Below are 21,082 nucleotides of genomic sequence, written 5' to 3' on the forward strand. Positions count from 1 at the left end.
CTCCGCTTTAAGTGGTTAAACTGACCTCATTTGCAGACCAAAGTTTATCCCTTTTGATCTCTAAAAAAACACAATGATACAATGTTTGTTTTTATTTCTCTTTCAGTGCATGTTGTTGATAAACACTGCCTGCTGCTTTTTTGTTTGCTTTTTCTTTTTGATGGCTGTGAGCAGAGAACGGCTCTGCACTTGTTACATGAATCATGGAAATGCCTGACTAAGATCGTGAGGGGGGTTTAATCAAGATTGCGATCTTATAACGATCTCTAGTTCAAACCATGAATTGCACAGGAACATTCCTGTGCATTCCTGTGTGATTAGCATGCGATCCGGGTGCAGTACGATTCAGCCCATTAATTTCAAAGGGCTGTAATCACACTAGATTGCAGCAAAAAAAAGTGCATACAACTGTACTATGCAATCCGGTGCAGACAAACGGACTGCCTCTGCAAGCTACATTTGGGGTGTCTTTAGCATTGCACTGACACCCGCTGCAGATCGCGAGTGCATTTACAAATGCATGGGTTTCCCGCACCACTTTCTGATGCGATTTGACCCTTACAAATCATTTTTTCCACTATTGTGCTCCCTGCAGCCCCATTTAAATTTGCTTTAGCCACATTTGATATTTCTCTCAGCGAGATCCATTATAAAAGAGCAATGGAAAAATCATTGAGAGAGAGAGAAGGGATGGATAACACCACAAAGTAAGATCGTGTGAAAAGAATAAACCTGGCCATTTAACTACATAAATTCTAAAAACATTCCTTTACTGACCTGAGTAAGCACTGAGGCAAGGGAAACACAGACTACTGTCTGCAGGGGCCCCTGAGGGCCACATAAAGGGACGCAAGGCTATAATGTGTGTTTCCTAGGCTGTAATGGACGGTGTTAACATTGCTTGTACTCCACAGTATAATGTTCATGTTTTCTAGGCTGTAGCAGACAGAATTGGCATTGCCTGTACTCTGGAACGTGGTGACTACGGTCGTGCTTGGAATGAAGTCAAGTTGCTCAGCGACTCACTGAGACCAGGGACAAGAGCTCCTCCAGAGAGTTACATTGTGGATCTCATGCATGAACCAGGCCGCCTGATGAAGAACGGAACTGTGGAGGCTGAGAGCTATCAGCAGATATGAGAACTATATCCACCTAAATGTTCAGGATTTCTGTTTTTTTTCCTTGAACTTCCATTATTTAATTGGACATCTGTTAAAAATGTATACATTTCAGCTGAACTCGCACGATTTCAAACTCGCCCTCAGTGTGACCGTCGGCTCAGCCGAATTCTGGAAGGTGGAGCCAGCTGTCAATCAGGCAGCCTTGTGGATCCAGACAATACTGTTGGGATTCTTTGCAAGCCTGGCACAGCTCTGCCCTGTAAGCTCATAGCAGGGCAGTCAGCTATCAGCTGACTTAATGTCACAAAAGAACAGTATATGTAACAAAAAAAGTGCTGAAAAACTTGGCTTATACTCGAGTATATACGGTAACTAATAAATTATAGGTATTGGAATTTCCATTCAAATTTGGCTGTTAGTGAACGAATACAAATTTATCCAAAGTTACAAATTATTCCTAATAACGAATGCTGCATCTAACCGAGTGGAGCGGAACAAATTAATAATAAATAATAATAAAAAGTTATTATTATTGTTATTTGTTATTATTAATTTGTTACGTTCCATTCGTTTCGATGCGGCATTGATTATTTCGGATAATTCTTAATTTCAGATTAATTCGTATTCGTTACATTCACTAACAGCCAAATTTGAAAGGAAATTCCAATACCTATAATTTAATAGTTAGTAATAAGTTATTATTAGTTCATTTTTATTTCAGATTTTCAAATTTTCGAGTTTTTAAATTTTTCGTATATTCGTTCTTTGAAATTTCGGATTTTAGAATTTCGGATGTTCAAATTTACAAATATTTGGAAAAATGGGTTAAAAGGGTTTTCGTTAATTCGTATGTTTCCGACTTTGGCGAAATTCGGAACAAAATGAATTGCACATGTCTACTTACCATAGGACATGTTTGATGAAAAAAAAAGTTGCATACATAGTTACATAGTAGGTGAGTTTGAAAAAAGACACAAGTCCATCAAGTAAAACCTATAAAGTTGCAAGTTAAAGTTACAGGGGCAGATCCACATAGAAATAGATGGGCGCAGCGTATGTGAGATGCGCTACGCCGCTGTAACTTACTTTTGGCCGGTTCGAATCCCCAAAGAATTTGCGCCATAAGTTACGGCGGCATAGTGTATCTCTGGCGGCGGAATTCAAATCGGCCATTAGGGGGGGTGTTTCATTTAAATGAAGCGCGTCCCCGCGCGGAATGAACTGCGCATGCTCCGTTTCTAAATTTCCCGCCGTGCATTGCACTAAATGACGTCGCAACGACGTCATTTTTTTAAACTTGGACGTGATTTACGTCCATCCCGATTCACGGACGACTTACGCAAAAAAAAAAAAAATATTCAAAATAAACGCAGGAACGACGGCCATACTTAACATGGCAAGTCTATCTATACGCCGCAAAATCTCAGCTTTAACTATACGCCGGAAAAAGCCGACTAGAGACGCCGTAAAAAAATGCGCCGGCCGCTCGTACGTTCGTGGATCGTCGGAAATAGCTAATTTGCATACCCGACACGGAAAACGACGTGAACGCCACCCAGCGGACGCCGAAGTATTGCATCTTAGATCCGAAGGCGTACGAGGACGTACACCTGTCGGATCTAACCCAGATGCCGTCATATCTTGGTTTGAGGATTCAAACCAAAGATACGACGTGGGTAATTTGAAAGTACGCCGGCGTATCAGTAGAAACGCCGGCGTACTCGCTCTTTGGATCTGCCCCACAGTGTAAAAAAATATGTAAACAGTGATTGCACCAGGCACCGCGAATGTCGGAGTAATCATTTTAGCACCAGACCTCCTGTTACAAATTTGGTAATTTGTAAGGCTGGGTTAACACTATTGCAAATTGGATGTGGTCTCCTGCATCCAATTCGCATGTCAGGAGACTATGCCTGGATCTCAATGGAGCCGGTTCACACACCTCTGAAGCGGTTCCGGGACCAGCGAATTGCACAGGAGTCCTTTGCGTCTTCTGATCCGTTTCAGTTCTGAATTCAGTTAAAAATTCTGACCGAAATCAGACCTGACACAGTGAACAGGGATGCACCAGACCCCTCTGTGAGCCTCAGTGTGAACCCAGCCTTAAGCCTTTTAAAGCGTTGCCTATGGAGATTTTGTAGGTACTGTAATTTGGTGCTGTTCCACGGGCGGATGCAGTTTTAAAGCGTGACATGTTTTCTGTCTATTTACTCAGCATAACATAATTTGTTCTATTCTACCAAACAATTTTGTATGATATTGTGTTTTTGTGTGTTAAAATCCATTAAAGTGTATTTTTAAAAAAAAATTGCGTTTGAAAACTGCTGTTCAAATATCATGTGACATAAAAATATGCAATGCTCACCATTTTATTCTCTAGGGCAGGGGTGCCCAACCAGTGGCCCACAGAGCCCTTTGATGTGGCCCCCGACCTCCTGCTCTGGGATGGTGGGTTGGCAAGCTCAGATTGTGTTTTGCCGACCCGCTATCCCAGAGCATCAGTCCTGTTAATGAAGAAAGCAAGCGGCTGCAGTGCAGAGCTGCATAAGCCGATGCTTCTCTACCAAGACAAGCCGGGCAAGGAGAACATTAATCAGAGAAGCAGCCAAAAGGCCCATGGTAACTCTGGAGGAGCTGCAGAGATCCACAGCTCAGGTGGGAGAATCTGTCCACAGGACAATTATAATGCCCCGTACACACGATCGGAAATTCTGACAGCAAAAGTCCGATGTGAATGAAAATTCCGACCGTGTGTATGCTCCATCGGATTTTTGCTGTCGGAATTTCCGCCAACAAAAGATTGAGAGCTGGTTCTCAAATTTTCAGACGGAAAAAATTCCTATCGGAAAATCCAATCGTCTGTAGCAATTCCGATGCGCAAAATTCCGGCGCATGCTCGAAAACAATTCGTCGCATTCTGGCAAGCATTGAACTTTATTTTCTCGCTCATCATAGTGTAGTACGTCACGCGTTCTTGACGATTGAAAGTTCAGAGAACTTTTGTGTGACCATGTGTATGCAAGCCAAGCTTGAGCGAAATTCCGCCGGAAAAACCATCCAAGGTTTTTCCGACGGAAAATCGGATCGTGTGTACGGGGCATTAGTTGTGCATTCCATAAATCTGGCCTTTATGGAAGAGTGGCAAGAAGAAAGACATTGTTGAAAGAAACCCCTAAGAAGTCCTGTTTGCAGTTTGCAAGAAGCCATGTGGGGGACACAGCAAATATGTGAAGTAGGTGCTCTGGTAAGATGAGACTGTCAGAACCATTGACGTATGTTCTGACAAGACCAATATTGAAGTTTTTGGCCTAAAAGCAAAACGCTATGTATGGCAGAAAACAAACACTGCACATCACCCTGAACACACCATCCTCACTGTGAACCATGGTGGTGGCAGCATCATGTTGTAGGGATGCTTTTTTCTTTTTTTTTTTTTTTTTTTTTTTAGCAGGGACAGGGAAGCTGGTTGGAGTTAATGGGAAGATGGAGGGAGCCAAATACAAGGCAATCTTAGAAGAAAACCTGTTAGAGTCTGCAAAAGACTTGAGACTGGGGCTGAGGTTACCCTTCCAGCAGGACAACGACCCGAAAAAAAAAAAGCCAGAGCTGCAATGGAATGGTTTAGATCAAAGCATATTCATGTGTTAGAATGGCCCAGTCAAAGTCCAGACCTAAATCCAATTGAGAATCTGTGGCAAAACTTGAAAATTGCTGTTCAGACGTTCTCCATCCAATCTGACAGAGCTTGAGCTATTTTGCAAAGAAGAATGGGCAAAAAATGTACTCTCTAGATGTGAAAAGCTGATAGGGACATCCCCAAAAAGACTTGCAGCTGTAATTGCAGCGAAAGGAGGTCCTACAAAGTATTGATTCACATATTAATTTGTAAAAAAAAAAATATGGGAAAACCATTTATCATTTTCCTTCCACTTCACAATTATGTGCCACTTTGTGTTGGTCTAGCACATAAAATCACAATAAAATACATTTATGTTTTTAGTTGTAACATGACAAAATGTGGAAAATTTTCAGGGGTATGAATACTTTTTCAAGGCACTGTAACTTGATGGATTCAATTACTTGAAACATTTGAAGAGAGATGCAACTATATAGCTACAAACATTGCAAGTTAGGGAAACGCCAACCTTTGACATGGACGGTGAACCTTTGCAACTCTTCACTTGGTAATCTATCTCTGTCAGAGTTATTTATAGAAAAGAATGATACATATAGATCTGGTAGTGTAGAACATTTTATCTACAAACGTTATCTTCCACAACTATGACTAAATGTGTGTTCAATGTCCTCTGAGCTGCGTAGATGAATGGAGGCTCAATGCAAGGGCACATAGGAAACAGCTGTCCTGTTCACACCATACAGGCACGTTTGCCTTGCACCGAATGTCACCGCACAACAGTGTTGAGTTGAATGAGGAGTCATGTTGTGACTCCCATCACCCCTTCTGCCCCTACATAACATAAACCTGCACACATGCATTAGAGTGCAGGCTGGTGGAGACAATTCCTCAAGTCTAAAATACTCAGACCTCTGAGGCCCATTGTAAATAGGGCTGATGTCCCTATCAGTGCTTTAGTACTCCAGGAGGGATAGGTGCAGCGTCCCTCCCACAAGAAATTGTATAAATCTATGGGAGGCCGCAGCTGGACAGGGTTGAGCGCTGTACAGAATGGTACTCGTCTTTAGGGCACTACACATTGAGTGTCCGTTTTACACCAGTGGCGGCTGGTGCTCCAAATTTTTGGAGGGGGCGCAAACTAACTGAAAAATTCTGGAAAAAAAACATTAATTGCAGCCTCGCTGTGCCATCAAATGCAGCTACTGTGCCATCAAACGCAGCCACTGTGCCCATCAAACGTAGCCACTGTTCCCCTACAAACACAGCCACTGTGCCCATCAAACACAGCCACTGTGCCCATCAAACACAGCCGCTGTGCCCATCAAATGCAGCCGCTGTGCCCATCAAATGCAGCCGCTGTGCCCATCAAATGCAGCCGCTGTGCCCATCAAACGCAGCCACTGTGCTCATCAAATGCAGCCAATGTGCTCATCAAATGCTGCCACTGTGCCATCAAATGCAGCCACTGTGCCCATAAAACGGTGCCACTGTGCCCATAAAATGCTGCCACTGTGCCATCAAATGCAGCGAATGTGCCCATCAAAGGCAGCCACTGTGCACATCAAACGCAGCCACTGTGCTCATCAAATGCTGCCACTGTGCCCATCAAACGCTGCCACTGTTCCCATCAAACGGTGCCACTGTGCCCATAAAATGCTGCCACTGTGCCATCAAACGCAGCGAATGTGCCCATCAAACGCAGCCACTGTGCACATTTAACGCAGCCACTGTGCCTATTAAATGCAGCCACTGTGCCATCAAATGCTGCCACTGTGCCCATCAAACGTTGCCATTGTGCCATCAAATGCAGCCACTGTGCCCATCAAACTGTGCCACTGTGCCATCAAATGCAGCTACTGTGCCATCAAACGCTGCCACTGTGCCATAAAATGCTGCCACCGTGCCCATCAAATGCAGCCAATGTGCCATCAAATGCTGCCACTGTGCCCATCAAATGCTGCCACTGTGCCCATCAAATGCCGCCATTGTGACCCCGCCTCCTCACCATCTGTCCGGCACTTACCCTGTCTCGGTGGGGCAGCGGGCGACGAGCGAGGTCCTTCATGTGTCTCCTACCGTCCTCTCCTCTTGATAGGCATCCAATAGTGGCACCTGTCGTTTCAGCCAATCAGGTGACGTGTAACAATCCCAAGCACATGATTGGTGGAGATGCGGCTCAGTGTTAGGAAAGAAAATATTCATTCGCTTTTCTAACACACCTGGGTGAACTGTGAGCGCCAAGCATGTCGCCTATTTTGAACCTAGTTTGAACACCTATCAGGTGTTTCAAACCCCCACCCCCCGTCGCTGTAATTCAGGCGTTCGGCGCCCGAAAAGGATCTGGGCGCCTGAATAGGGGGTGGCCGCGCGGCCATGGATAGATTCATGCTATGTTACGCTATGCATGAATCTATCCATTGGTCATAGAGGGGGTGAGTGAAAAGAGGGGGCAGCGCCCGTGCGCCCTTATGGATGCACTGCCACTGGTACAACAGAACAGTGCAAAATCTGGTGCAACTTTGGCCTTCGGTGGTGATTGGCACGTCCATAGCATTCCTATGTGTTTTTCCATGTCTCACCTGCCAAGTTGAGCTGTCCCAGGAAAGGTCTTTGTCGATCTAGAGAAGGGCTCCAGGTGTCCCACTAGTTGAGAGGAGTAACTAGGCTGAGCCAGTTCTTAACTGTAGTGAGTGCATTACCAAAGGGGTGTTCACGTGGCGGATCGGTGGCGGTATTAAAGCTAAGAACATTTACATTCAATATTCTGACAACATACGGCACACTGATTTAAGGACTGATTGCATGGACTTTGATGTCACTCACTTCATGTGTGTGTGATGTGTATAGCCCACTGGATGATATCCTTTTTTTGCACTGATTTAAGGGTTTTTGCATGGACTCTGATGATACTGACTTCATGCGTGATGTTTATAGCCCATTGAATGCTATCTTATTGCACTGAATATCTCCAGATATTTTTAAAGCACTGTTAATGCTGCGATTTTATCTTGGCATATTTTTATTATTGCTTTGCATGTTACAGAAAATGACCACAGCTGAAGATAGAAAAGAAAATGTATTTTTTTAATAATATTCAATTACAATATGACTTGTGTCTTAATTGGTAATGGTATATTTTATATTTGCTTTTGCTTTTTCTCACTGCAAAGTGGAGTTACCCTTTAAACATTTAATATGCAGATAGTCAAAAAATTCCATATGGTAGGTGTTAGAGTGCCACCTAGTGGAGGTATGCTGACAATATGTGGGATGTAGTTCAGTTTATTGTATTCATGTCTCCTCTACTGGAAACATTGTTCAGTGTGTTAGGTTTTAGGATTATTTCACAGCAGTAACTTTTTTTAACACATAGTCTGGTATCATTTTTTTAACCACTTGCTTACTGGGCACATATACCCCCTTCCTGCCCAGGTGAAATTTCAGCTTCCGGCACTGCTTCGCTTTAACTGACAATTGCGCGGTCGTGCGACGTGGCTCCCAAACAAAATTGACGTCCTTTTTTTCCCACAAATAGAGCTTTCTTTTGGTGGTATTTGATCACCTCTGCGGTTTTTATTTTTTGCGCTATAAACAAAAAAGGAGCGACAATTTTGAAAAAAAAAAATAATATTTTTTACTTGTTGCTATAATAAATAGCCCAATTTTTTTTAAAAAAAAATGTTTTTTTTTTCTCAGTCTAGCCCGATACGTATTCTACATATTTTTGGTAAAAAAAAAAAAAAAAAGTTATAGCGCCTACAAAATAGGGGACAGAATTATTATTTTTTATTATTTATTTTTTTACTAGTAATGGCGGCGATCTGCGTTTTTTTTTGGGACTGCGACATTATGGCGGACACATCGGACACTTTTGACACATTTTTGGCACCATTCACATTTATACTGCTATAAAGTGCTATAAATATGCACTAATTACTGTATAAATGTGACTGGCATTGAAGGGGGACACTAGGGGGCGAGGGAGGGGTTAAATGTGTACCCTGCATAGTGTTTCTAACTGTGGGGGAAGGGGACTGACTGGGGGAGGTGACCGATCTGTGTCCCTATGTACAAGGGACACAGATCGGTCTCCTCTCTCCCCTGACAGGACGTGGATCTGTGTGTTTACACACGCAGGTCCACATCCTTGTCTCTGTAACCGCCGATCGCGGGTGCCTGGTGGACATCGCGGCCGCCAGGCACGCGGATCGGCATCTCAGTGATGCGGCAGGCACTGACCCAATCTCTGACCCATCTCAGTGATGGGTCAGAGATTTAGAGCCACCCTGCGACCGTACAAAGTCGTACGACCGTCAGGAAGTGGTTAAAGCAGTAACACATCATTTCAGATCCACATGTGCCGCACCTACTTATGTCTACACATACTGTAGGTGACCCTGGAAAACCTGCAAGCTTGCAGTCTGATTCAGTTAACCAGTGAGTTATAAACTGCCATGTTGTCTTTGGTTGATGAACAGTGGGCACAGTACACTTCTCAGCTGCTGCAAATGACTGAGATAAGGACAAAGCAAACCTTGACCTTCCTTTACTACTCTTTTCCTTTCAGTGTAAATTGTCATCTCTTGGAGCTCGGTGTAGGAATGAATGAACACAGGTGTGTCTACAATTCATATAGTGGTATCATCACTCTTCCCAGAGCCTTCTGATTGGACAATGAAGGAGCAGCAGTTATCATCAGCTTTGTCCTCCCATCCACACATGTGCATGCAGCAGAGCCTGATTGGCTCTTAGCATAGGTGTGTGCAGCCTATAGCATTAGGGTGTGCACCCCAAAGCTCAAACACACACGCCTTTCTCTGCAGCCTCAGCTGCACTGCACAGTGAATGAATTGGAAGTGCTCTGTGGCTTCCCATTCATTTACAAACGGAAGCATAATAAACACAGTTTGCTATCCTTCAGTTATGAATGGACACAGTGAGCGAGTGTATTCACTGTGTTTATTTAGAAAAGGAAGGGGCTGGCAAATTACATATTTACTAGCCCCTTCTCCTACTATCCATCCTGAAACATCCCCCACAGCAGGAGAGGACGGGAGGGAAGCCAGCAGCACTTCAGAGCAGGGGGGGCCAACATGGGGCAAAACCCAAGAAGTAGGGGGGAATGGGCCCCGCACATAATGATTAGGGTGTGCCTAGGCACACCTGGCACACCCCCTGCACACGCCTATGGCTCTTAGGCCTCATACACACGACCGAACTGGTCTGCTGAAACTGGTCCGCCGGACATGTTCAGTCGTGTGTACGGCCGACCAGACAATTTTCCGGCGGATCGGACAGGTTTCCAGCGGACAAATGTTTCTTAGCATGCTAAGAAACATGTCCGCTGGAAGCCTGTCCGTCGGACATGTTTGGTCGTCTGTACCACTCACCGGACATGTCCGCTCGGCCGAAAGCCCTCGCATGCGTTGAAGTGATTGAAGTGAAGTGAAGTAATCTTTTCTCCCCTCATCAACAGTCTAATGAAATTATAAATAAAACTTTTTTTTTTTTTTTACATACTTTATTTTAAACCCAGCAGAGGTGTGCACACAGGGTGGGCACACCCTAATCACACTGTATGGAACAGATTCCCCCTGTTTAAGCCCAGGTTCAGACTGGGCTGCGGGAGTGAAGCCGTGCGAGTTCAGCTGAACTCGATTTCACTCCCGCTGGCAGTCCCGATTTCGGCCGCGATTTCAGAGACATCTGTGAAGGTTTCTGCACAGATGTCAATGTAAATCGTGGCGCGAAATCGCGGTGCCATTGCCGACAATTGCCGGTAAATGCTGCCGATTTGAGATGCGATTTGACATCTCAAATCGCATCTCAAATCGTACCAGTGTGAACCAGGGCTAAACCCCTGATACAAACGTGCCTCCTACAAAATTTGTAAAAAAAAATAGAAAAATTAAAATAATAAAAATAAAAACTACTGACACTGGGGTAAATTCAGAGAGAATTTACGCCGGCGTATCTATAGATACGGGGCCAGATTCAGATAGATTAGCGGATCTTTAGATCTGCGTAATCTATCTGATTTTCGATCCGCCGGTCCAATTTTGCGAGGCTAGTGCATGATTCACCAAGCACTTACCTCGAAAATTGCACCGTCGGATCGTAACGCCCCCCGGCGGAATTCAAATTCCGTGGCTAGGGGGAGTGTACAATTTAAATCAGGCGCGTTCCCGCGCCGATTTAACTGCGCATGCGTCGCCGGCGAAATTTGCCAGTGCGCATGCTCCAAATGACGTCGCTAGGACGTAAATGTTTTCGGCGGCTACGTCAATTGCGGCCATCCGTATTCCCGATCGACTTACGCAAACGACGTAAAAATTTGAATCTCGGCGCGGGAACGACGGCCATACTTAACATTAGCTACCCCTCATATAGCAGGGGTAACTATCCGCCGGAAAAAGCCGAACGCAAACGACGTAAAAAAAAAGCGAATCGGCGGTTCTCCTCATTTGCATATCCGACGCGTAAAAAACTGCGACGACACCTAGCGGCCGGCGGTAGATTGCAGCCTAAGATCCGACTGGTGTAAGTCACTTACACCAGTCGGATCTAAGGGAGATCTATGCGGAACTGATTCTTATGAATCAGTCGCATAGATCTGACCGTGGGATCTCAGAGATACGACGGCAGATCAGGAGATCCGCCGTCGTATCCCCTTGATGAATCTGCCCCACGCAGCGTAAATTCAAATCTGCGCCGGCGTATCTTCTTTCTGTATTCAGAAAGCAAGATACGCCGACATTAGCCTAAGATACGACTGGCATAAGTCTCTTACGCCGTCATATCTTAGGGTGTATTCTCATGCTGGCCGCTAGGTGGCGCTCCCGTCGTTTTCGGCGTAGAGTATGCAAATTACCTAGTTACGCCGTTTCACAAACGTACGTGCGCCCGGCGGTAGTTTTTTACGTCGTTTGCGTTAAGGCTTTTTCGGCGTAAAAAAAAATTAAATTTCGAAGCCGGAACGACGTCCATACTTAACATTGGCTGCGCCTCCTAATAGCAGGAGCAACTCCTGCTATTAGGAGGCGCAGCCAATGTTACGTATGGACGTCGTTCCCGCTTCGAAATTTTAATTTTTTACGTCGTAAGTTGTTCGCGAATAAGGCTGGACGTAATTTACGTTCACGTCGAAACTAATACGTCGTTGCGGCGTACTTGAGAGCAATGCACACTGGGATATGTACACGGACGGCGCATACGCCGTTCGTAAATCACGTCAGGTCATCACATATTAGCATAAAACACGCCCCCCCCTTCCACATTTGAATTACGCGGGCTTACGCCGGCCCCATTTACGCTACGCCGCCGCAACTTATGGAGCAAGTGCTTTGTGAATACAGCACTTGTTCCTGTAAGTTACGGCGGCGTATTGTAAATACGATACGCTGCGCCGCTGTATCATTGCGCGCCCCTACCTGAATCTACCCCACTGTCTACTGCTTACTGACACCATCAGTATATATACACATGCACACACACGTGTGTTTGAGCTTTGAGGTGCACACCCTAATGCAATAGGCTGCGCACACCTATGAGTCCCTGTGCTTTTCTATGCAATGCAGACAGGTCATGGCTGCTGGGAGGTGCCAGCAGGGTGCTGTACACAGCTTCCTGAAAATAGGATGTTGTGGTAATGCTGAGCCTCCATGATTTAAAGCAGAGTTCCACCCAATAGTGGAACTTCCGCTTAATCCACTCCTCACCCCCTTACATGCCACATTTGGCATGTCATTTTTTTGGGGGGGGGGGGGAGTGGGGGCTTCAGGAGGAGTGGGACTTCCTGTCCCACTTCCTCCTTCCGCCCAGGGACTGCTAAGGCGATACGTCATATCGCCTTTTGGCGGCCCCTCCCTGTAGGCGATCGCCTGGGACACGTGACAGGTCCAAGGCGATCGCCTGTCCAATCAGGTAGTGCAGCGCCACTCGCGCATGCGCAGTGAGTGCCCGGCCGTGAAGCCGAAAGCTGTCACGGCCAGGTGCCCACAATTAGGATGGAGGTGCCGGCGCCCAGCGGAGAGGGGGTGGGATGAGCGGCAACAACAACAACAACAATAATAATAATAGCAATAACAACAACAACACCAACAATAATAACAATAGCAATAAAAACAACAACACCAACAATAATAATAATAGCAATAAAAACAACAACACCAACAATAATAATAATAGCAATAATAACAACAACACCAACAATAATAATAGCAGCAATAAAAACAACAACAACAACAATAATAATAATAGCAATAAAAACAACAACAATAATAGCAATAAAAACAACAATAATAATAATAGCAATAAAAACAACAACACCCACAATAATAATAATAGGAATAATAAAAAGTAATATATCCCATTGAGGCCAGTGGTAATGTGGAAATCTGCACTAGAATATATTATCTCCAGGCCAGACACTGACAGATAGCGGAGGAATGTGGAGAGGGGATCCTCTGTTTGCCCTTTAGCTCACATACTGGCCCATTGTAGGGATGACATCACAGGAGGGAGTGCCATCAGGGAGAGCTATGCTCAGCAGAAGACTCACATCTGCTCCTGCAGCACACACCGCCTGTCACTCCGCTGACTGCAGCTTCGCTGGGATTCTTCTTCATGGCCAGACTACTGAAAAGCTTCAGCATCCTTCTGATGAGACAGAGGGGGATGTCACTTGTCACCGGGAGCAGAGCCTGGAGCACAGCTAGGATGGTGCACTCAGATGCTGGTAAGCTGCAGACATTCAGTAGCTGGTTCTTATCGGGAGGAGGGGGGGGTGGTGATTGCCTGGTTTCCATCTAATAGACTATAATAGCCATGGGGCACATCAGATCCCCACGTTGGTGGTAGATGACCGGAATGGATGATGCAGTCATATGAAATTGGATTGCATGTGCAGATCTTGCCCGGCCACTTCAGTTGATGAGGTGTCAAACATTCCCATCTGTCAGATTTGGCCATCACCGCGAATCTCCAAATCTGCGGTCGTCTGCCCATGCACGCTCATCTATAGTGTAGATAAAAGACACTTCTGTGCCATACAGGCGTCCTAACAGGTTCTCTTTAATCAGTGACTAATGACCCGTACACACGATCCGAAAATCGTACGAAAAATACCACTTTTGAAGCGATCTTACAACACCAACAATAATAATAATAGCAATAAAAACAACAACAACAATAATAATAGCAATAAAAACAACAACACCAACAATAATTATAATAGCAATAAAAACAACAACACCAACAATAATAATAATAGCACAGCTATTCGATAATACACAGCTTTCGATAGCTGAACACAATATTATCTGATGGTGCAAGCACAACATTTCCCTCGTACGATACCAGATCACACGATTTTCGTTTAATCAGTACAGTTGTTGTCTGAAAATGCAATACAAGTACAATACTTCCCTTCCGGTTTTTATTCTGCCATACGATAATTTCTTTAACTTTAGTAACCTCTTCATTTTCGATATGAGATTAGCATGCAAAAAAACTGGGCGACAATTTGTCTGATTAGTCTGATCGTGTGTAGGATACATTAGGTTGTTACCCTTCGACAGTCTGTAATGATAATTGTGTAGTATAGGACCAGCCAGATGCATATTAGCCATTCAAGTAAGCCTGACATGGAAAAGATATGCAGGCTGACATTGCAGACCTCCCCAAGTGAAAATGCTATTTGCTTGGTTGTCATGCTCTGGCTTCAGTAAATCGGTGTCAAGTCTCGTACACACGCTCGGTTTTCTCGACAAGAACCAGCAAGAAAACTGCTGGCAGATCTTTCTTGCCGAGTAAACCGAGCGTGTGTACGAGGCTTTCAGGTTTCTCGTCTGGAAATCCGGCCAGAATGTCAACGAGAAAAATAGAGATCCTGCTCTCTATTTTCTCGTCGAGATTCTAGTCGGCCTGTTTCCCGACGAGAAACCTGAGTGTGTATACTAACCTGTCGCCGTGGAAACCCGCGCATGCTCGAAATTACTTAGACGCATGCGCGGTAGCTTCCACGGCATAGGTAGGGTGAAGCAAGATGGCGGAGACGGCATCGAATGTGACGAGCGAATGCGCGTCGTACGCGATGACGTCACTGCGTTCTTGCCTTTCAAGAAAACCGTGGTTCTTTTGAAAGGAGAGTCTGTACACTCAAGCGGCAAGAGATTCTTGCCAAGAATCTCGTCAGGAAAAACAACGTGTTTTTTTCTGACGAGATTCTGGCCCGTGTGTACGAGGCCTCACTGATCCTGAACATACAGAATTTCTTCACTTGCTGCAGGCTTGTTCCCAGGCTGTGACTTAAAGCCAGATACAGCCGGGGCAACTTGCATTTTCATAAGAAGGCCAGTAATGGTCTACTGCAGACATCTCCCACCATCAGAAATAGTCCCAAGACCATTCCCATTGCCCATCATGAATTAGATTACATTTTCAGTGTGCTGATTGTATTGATTGAGAACGGGATTTGTTGCTGGAATTACCTTTAGAATGGGGGTATTTGTGGCACCATCACTGAGATTATAATTGCAGCCTAGACTACCAGGTGCCACGGCATTTCCTGCAGAATGGTGCCACGTACACATGATCGGTTAAACCGATGAGAATGGTCTGATGGACCGTTTTCATCGGTCAAAACCGATCGTGTGTGGGCGCCATCGGTTATTTAACCATCGGTTAAAAAAAGCCAACTTGTTTTAAATTTAACCGATGGATTCCTAACCAATGGGAAAAAAACGATCGTTAGTAGGCACAACCATCGGTTAAAAATCCACGCATGCTCAGAATCAAGTCGACGCATGCTTGGAAGCATTGAATTTCGTTTTTTTCAGCACGTCTTTGTGTTTTACGTCACCGCGTTCTGACACGATCGTTTTTTTAACCGATGGTGTGTAGGCACGACTGACCATCAGTCAGCTTCATCGGTTAACCGATGACAACGGTCCATCGGTCCGTTCTCATCGGATGGACTGATCGTGTGTACGCGCAATTAGTCTCTAGGTGAGTGAGTGAGTGAGTAACTTGTATAGCGCAACAAATGCGAACTTAATCGCCTCAAGGCGCTTGGCATCCAGAGTCGTACCGGTCTTTCAGAAGAGGTGGGTCTTTAGTTTTTTCCTAAAGGCCCGATGGTTTTCCTCCAAGCGGATAGTAGTGGGTAGAGCATTCCAGAGCCGTGGTCCTTGGACCGAAAATCTACGTTCTCCCTTTGATTTGTAGCGGGATTTAGGAATTTGGAGAAGGTTTTGGTTGGTTGACCGGAGTACGCGCTTGGTGACGTAGGGTTTTATTTTCTCGCGGTGAAAGAAACTCATCAGAGAGAAGGTTCCTTCCTACCTACAAGCTGGCGGGAGTAGTGATGGCAGCTTCACTACTCCTGTCAGATTAGCGGTGGAGGAGACAAGCCAGATCTGGAGAGGAGGAGAGTGCAGGGAGGAGGGATAGGTTGTACTTTCTCTCCCCTCCAGCTATGTCTCCTGCCACTGCAGCTCTCCTGGATTGGGACTGGTAGCCAGATCACCACTGCGTAGTGTTTATTTTCCCCATCTCCTTCCAGCAAAGAACATGGGTAGGGGGCAAACATCGCAAAGTAGCAATCTGACAGCCAGTGGCATCTCTAGTGTGGGCCCTTGACACCCTCTACAGCCTCACTAGTGCTTGAATTATTTTTGGAGGGGGAGGGGATTTTTGCTGACACATAATGTACATACATTTTGGGAGGCACCGTTTGGCATCTTCGTCCTGGGCGCTAGATGACCTTGTCCCAGCACTTGGTCCAATAACTTCATGATTGTGATAACAAGGCTTAACCAGGTGCAACAAAGCTGGAAAAGTTCAGCCTTACAAATAATCTTTGTGACTGCATGAGACCGATTATTGTATTGGGTGATCCTGCACTACTACTGTAAACGTCTACCTGTGTGTACCCCATGTGGCAGAACACAGAGAGTTGACTTTCTGACCACCAATGTAAAGTGGTCATTCTTTGCACTGATCACCAATGTAAGGCCTTGTACACACGGTCGGACAAAACCGATGAGAATGGACCGAGGTTCAGTTTCATCGGTCCAAACCGACCGTGTGTATAGCCCATCGGTCTGTTTTCCTTCGGTCCAAAATTTTAAAACATGCTTCAAAACCGAACCGATGGACCGCTGCCTGATCGGTCCAAACCGATGGTTAGTACAGAAAAGCATCGGTTCAAAACCCGCGCATGCTCAGAATCAAGTCGACGCATGCTTGGAAGCATTGAACTTCGTAATTATCAGCACATCGTGTGTTTTACGTCACCGCGTTCTGACCCGATCGGATTTTGAACTGATGGTGTGTACACACATCAGACCATCAGGCCACTTCAGTGGTGAACCGATGATAACGGTCCGTCGGACCATTCTCATCGGTTTTGTCCGACCGTGTGTACGGGGCCTAAGGTGGTCATTCTTTGCACTGATCACCAATATAAGGCATTCATTCTTTGCACTGACCACCAATGTAAGGCGGTCATTCTTTGCACTGACCACCAATGTTATGCCCCGTACACACCATCACTTTATGTGATGAAAAAAAACGACATTTTCTGTGAAGTAAAAAATGACGTTTTTGAAACTTCAATTTTCAAAGACGAAGTTGCCTACACAGCATCGTTTTTCTCACAATGTTCTAGCAAAGCGAGGTTACATTCTCACCACTTTTTCCATTAAAGCTTGCTTCATAAGTAGCTTCTGGGCATCCGCGGGTGAAAAAACGTCGTTTTAAACGACGTTTTTTACTACACACGGTCAATTTCTGTGAAGTAAAAGTTGACGTTTTGAAAAACGACACATAAAATTGAAGCATGCTTCAATTTTTTTTGGTCGTTTTTTAGAAGACATAAAACGACGTTTTCCCCCACACACGGTCAATTAAAGTGACGTTTTTAAAAACGTCATTTTTTTTCATCACATAAAGTGATGGTGTGTACGGGGCATTAGACTTCATTTCTGGCTCCCAATTAATCATTTTTGGCAGGATTTCCCCTAGACCTAGAAATTCTTCCTTTTGGGGTACGAATTTTGAGAAAGGCTGTTATAGATGTTTGGAAAAACATTTTCTAACATGGCCTTTTTTGACCAGATTAGGCAACAGAGTCTGTAGGGCAGTGCCCATAGTCCAAAAATGATTAGAAAGATTAGAAGACCTAACATTCAGAGAATGGCCAGCACACCAATTTAAAATTCAGTGTGACTGTTTACTAATGCCCTATATCAGCACAAAAACATTCCAAAGGGTAGATACTCCTTTATCAAGAAGACAGTTAGATTAGAAAGCATTGTCTGATCATTGTTTGTTCCCTTGGCTCCGGAACTATCTGCTTGTGATTCTTCCTAAATAGGAGCCCTTTAAGCCTCGTACACAATACTATTTTTTTGGAGTTAAACGGAAAAAAACTTGACAGCTCAGGTCAGAGCTGTTGTACTAACAATCTGATGTTAGTAAAGTGATCTCCCCTGCTGTGCTTTTGTGTTCTGACAGAGGGACAGGGTTCGGAAAATAAATTTTTCGGGCTTGATCTTTCCTCAGAAGCCTTGAATGGGTGTCATTCGGTAGTGATACTCCTTGTTGAAGAGGTACACATTTTGCTTCAGCGTGACAACTTCATCTGGCTACCATGTTATTTTAAGGTGGGAAGTCAGGGGGCAATAAAACCCAATTTTTTTTACTGCCCCCTGACTGCAAGTATAAATTAGCCCTTACTGTCTATTTACAGGCTGGGGGTAGGAACATGACCCCATTGTATTACTTACTGGTAGTTTTGAAAACTGGACTCCAGGCTGGCTGTGCTGTGCGGCAGAGCTGTGCAAATCCCAGGATTGAATGGACAGAAATACAGACTCCGTTAGGCCCCGTACACACGAGGAGACATGGCCGATGAAAACGGTCTGCGGACCGTTTTCATCGGACATGTCTACTGGGAGCTTTTGGTCTGATATGTGTACACACCATCAGACCAAAATCCCCGCAGACAGAGAACGCGGTGACGTAGAAGACACAGACGTTCTCTAACACGGAAGTTCAATGCTTCCACGCATGCGTCGAATCAATTCGACGCATTAGCGGGATTTCGGGCCGCTGGTTATACGTCATAACCAGCGGACATGTCCAAAGAGTCGTACTAACCATCGGACATGTCCGACGGACATCTTTCCAGCGGACAAGTTTCTTAGCATGCTAAGAAACTTTTGTTCGCTGGAAACCTGTCCGCTAGGCCGTACACACGACCGAACATGTCCGATGAAACTGGTCCGCGGACCAGTTTCAGCGGACATGTTCGGTCGTGTGTACGCGGCCTGAGGTGTAGGGGGTGAATATGGTTCAGGAAGGCAGTGTTTTCAATATGAACCCAAAAATCAAGAACACGGGGACATGACCTCAAACTTACTAATACTAATCTTAGAAATTATTATTTTACCGAAAGGGTAGTTGATGCTTGGAACAGTAAGCCCAGGTTCACATTGCTGTGGGTTAGAAATCGTGAGAGTTCAGCTGAACCCCGGGTTCATGCACAGATGTCTATACAAATGCCCCCCCCCCCCCCAAAGTCACCAAAAGTAGTGCAGGAACTGCTTTTGAGAATTGTTGCGGCACTGCCACGTCAGCGTCGCACCGGTTCGGATGGTGCCATTGCCGGCAAAAGCTGCTGATTTGGCATGCGATTTGACATGTGAACCTAGACTAAAGGCCTGTACGCACTATAAAAAAATCGGACAAACGTTTTCTTTAGAAACCTTTCGAAGGGGGAGGGAGAGTGGGTACCTGATGTCGCCGCGGCAAGGTGCCCAAAAAGTTTGGCCCCCCTCCTCCTACCCCCGCCGCCGGGCCATTCACAAAGCACATCGTATTTCGCACATTCGCAGTGGTGAACCGGCTGTAAAGCCGCAGGGCTTCACCACGTGTGTGACCCTTTCAAGGAATGGCGGCAGCAGCACCCAAGAGCCGATTGAGAAATCCAGTGGGGGGCCCACATCGCGGGATTCCAGGACAGGTAAGTGTTCTAATATTAAAAGTCAGCCGCTACAGAATTTGTAGCTGCTGACTTTTAATTTCTTTGGCGGGGGGGCTGGAGCTCCTCTTTAAGTGGATTCAAACATGCTGGGGACAAACACATATTTAAACTCTATACAGTCTATACTCTATAAAAAAAAAGAATTAATAAAAAATACAAAAACATATATAAATAAAATAAAAATGGTGAAGACTTTTTTCTTTTCTGTTTCTATATTTATATATTATATGCATTTATTTATAGATTTTTACTTTGAGTTGAGCATTATGCCGAGTACACACGATCATTTTTCAGCATGAAAAAAAAAAAGTTGTTTTTCAGCATGTCGAAAAAACAACGTTTTCCCAACTTCATCTTTAAAACGATGTTGCCCACACACCATCGTTTTAAAAAAATGATCTAGCAAAGCGCGGTGACGTACAACACGTACGACGGCACTATAAAGGGGAAGTTCCATGCTGATGACGCCATTCTTGGGGCTGCTTTAGCTGATTCCGTGTTAGTAAAAGACGATTTGCGCTTTTTTGTCTGTTACAGCGTGATGAATGTGCTTACTCCATTACGAGCGCCCCCATCTCATAACTTGCTTCTGAGCATGCGTGGGTTTTTAACGTTGTTTTAGCCCACACACGACCATTTTTTACATCCCGAAAGACGGCGTTAAAAAATGCAGCATGTTCGAATTTTTTTTTGTCGTTTTTCAGAACCTGAAAAATGATGTGAAGCCCACACACGATCATTTTAAATGACATTTTTGAAAAACAACGTTTTTTTCATGCCGAAAAATAATCGTGTGTATGCGGCATTATGCACACGATCATTTTTCGGCATGAAAAAAAACGATGTTTTAAAAAAATTTACGGTAATTTAAAATGATTGTTTTCGGGTTCTGAAAAACGACACATTTTTTTTTCGAACATGCTGCATTTTTTAACGACGTTTTAAACTATGTCGTTTTTCGGGTTGTAAAAAATGAACGTATGTGGGCTAAAACGACGTTAAAAACCCGCGCATGCTCAGAAGCAAGTTATGAGACGGGAGCGCTCGTTCTGGTAAAACTACCGTTCGTAATGAAGTAAGCACATTCATCACGCTGTAACAGACAGAAAAGCGCGAATCGTCTTTTACTAACAGGAAATCAGCTAAAGCAGCTCAAGGGTGGCGTCATCCGCATGGAACTTCCCCTTTATAGTGCCGTCGTACGTGTTGTACGTCACCGCGCTTTGCTAGATCATTTTTTTAAAACGATCGTGTGTAGGCAAGGCCGTTTTAATG

At 44.8% G+C, this 21,082-nt stretch overlaps 2 protein-coding genes across 2 annotated transcripts in view; both read left to right on the forward strand.

Moving 5' to 3' along the window:
- The window catches only part of ARMC3 (armadillo repeat containing 3), a 112,022-nt gene extending 110,512 nt beyond the window's left edge, over window positions 1-1,510 (forward strand). The window contains exon 19 of the mRNA XM_040352510.1: window positions 936-1,510. Coding sequence (XP_040208444.1) covers window positions 936-1,139 — 204 coding nt within the window. The 3' untranslated portion in view covers window positions 1,140-1,510. The remainder of the gene's footprint in view (window positions 1-935) is intronic.
- An 11,762-nt stretch (window positions 1,511-13,272) lies between these two features.
- MSRB2 (methionine sulfoxide reductase B2) overlaps window positions 13,273-21,082 on the forward strand; it is a 32,444-nt gene continuing 24,634 nt past the window's right edge. Inside the window, exon 1 of the mRNA XM_040352512.1 lies at window positions 13,273-13,495. Within this exon, the coding sequence (XP_040208446.1) occupies window positions 13,384-13,495 (112 nt within the window). The 5' untranslated portion in view covers window positions 13,273-13,383. The remainder of the gene's footprint in view (window positions 13,496-21,082) is intronic.

Source organism: Rana temporaria, chromosome 5, assembly GCF_905171775.1.
Source record: "Rana temporaria chromosome 5, aRanTem1.1, whole genome shotgun sequence".
Taxonomy (NCBI): Eukaryota; Metazoa; Chordata; class Amphibia; order Anura; family Ranidae; genus Rana; species Rana temporaria.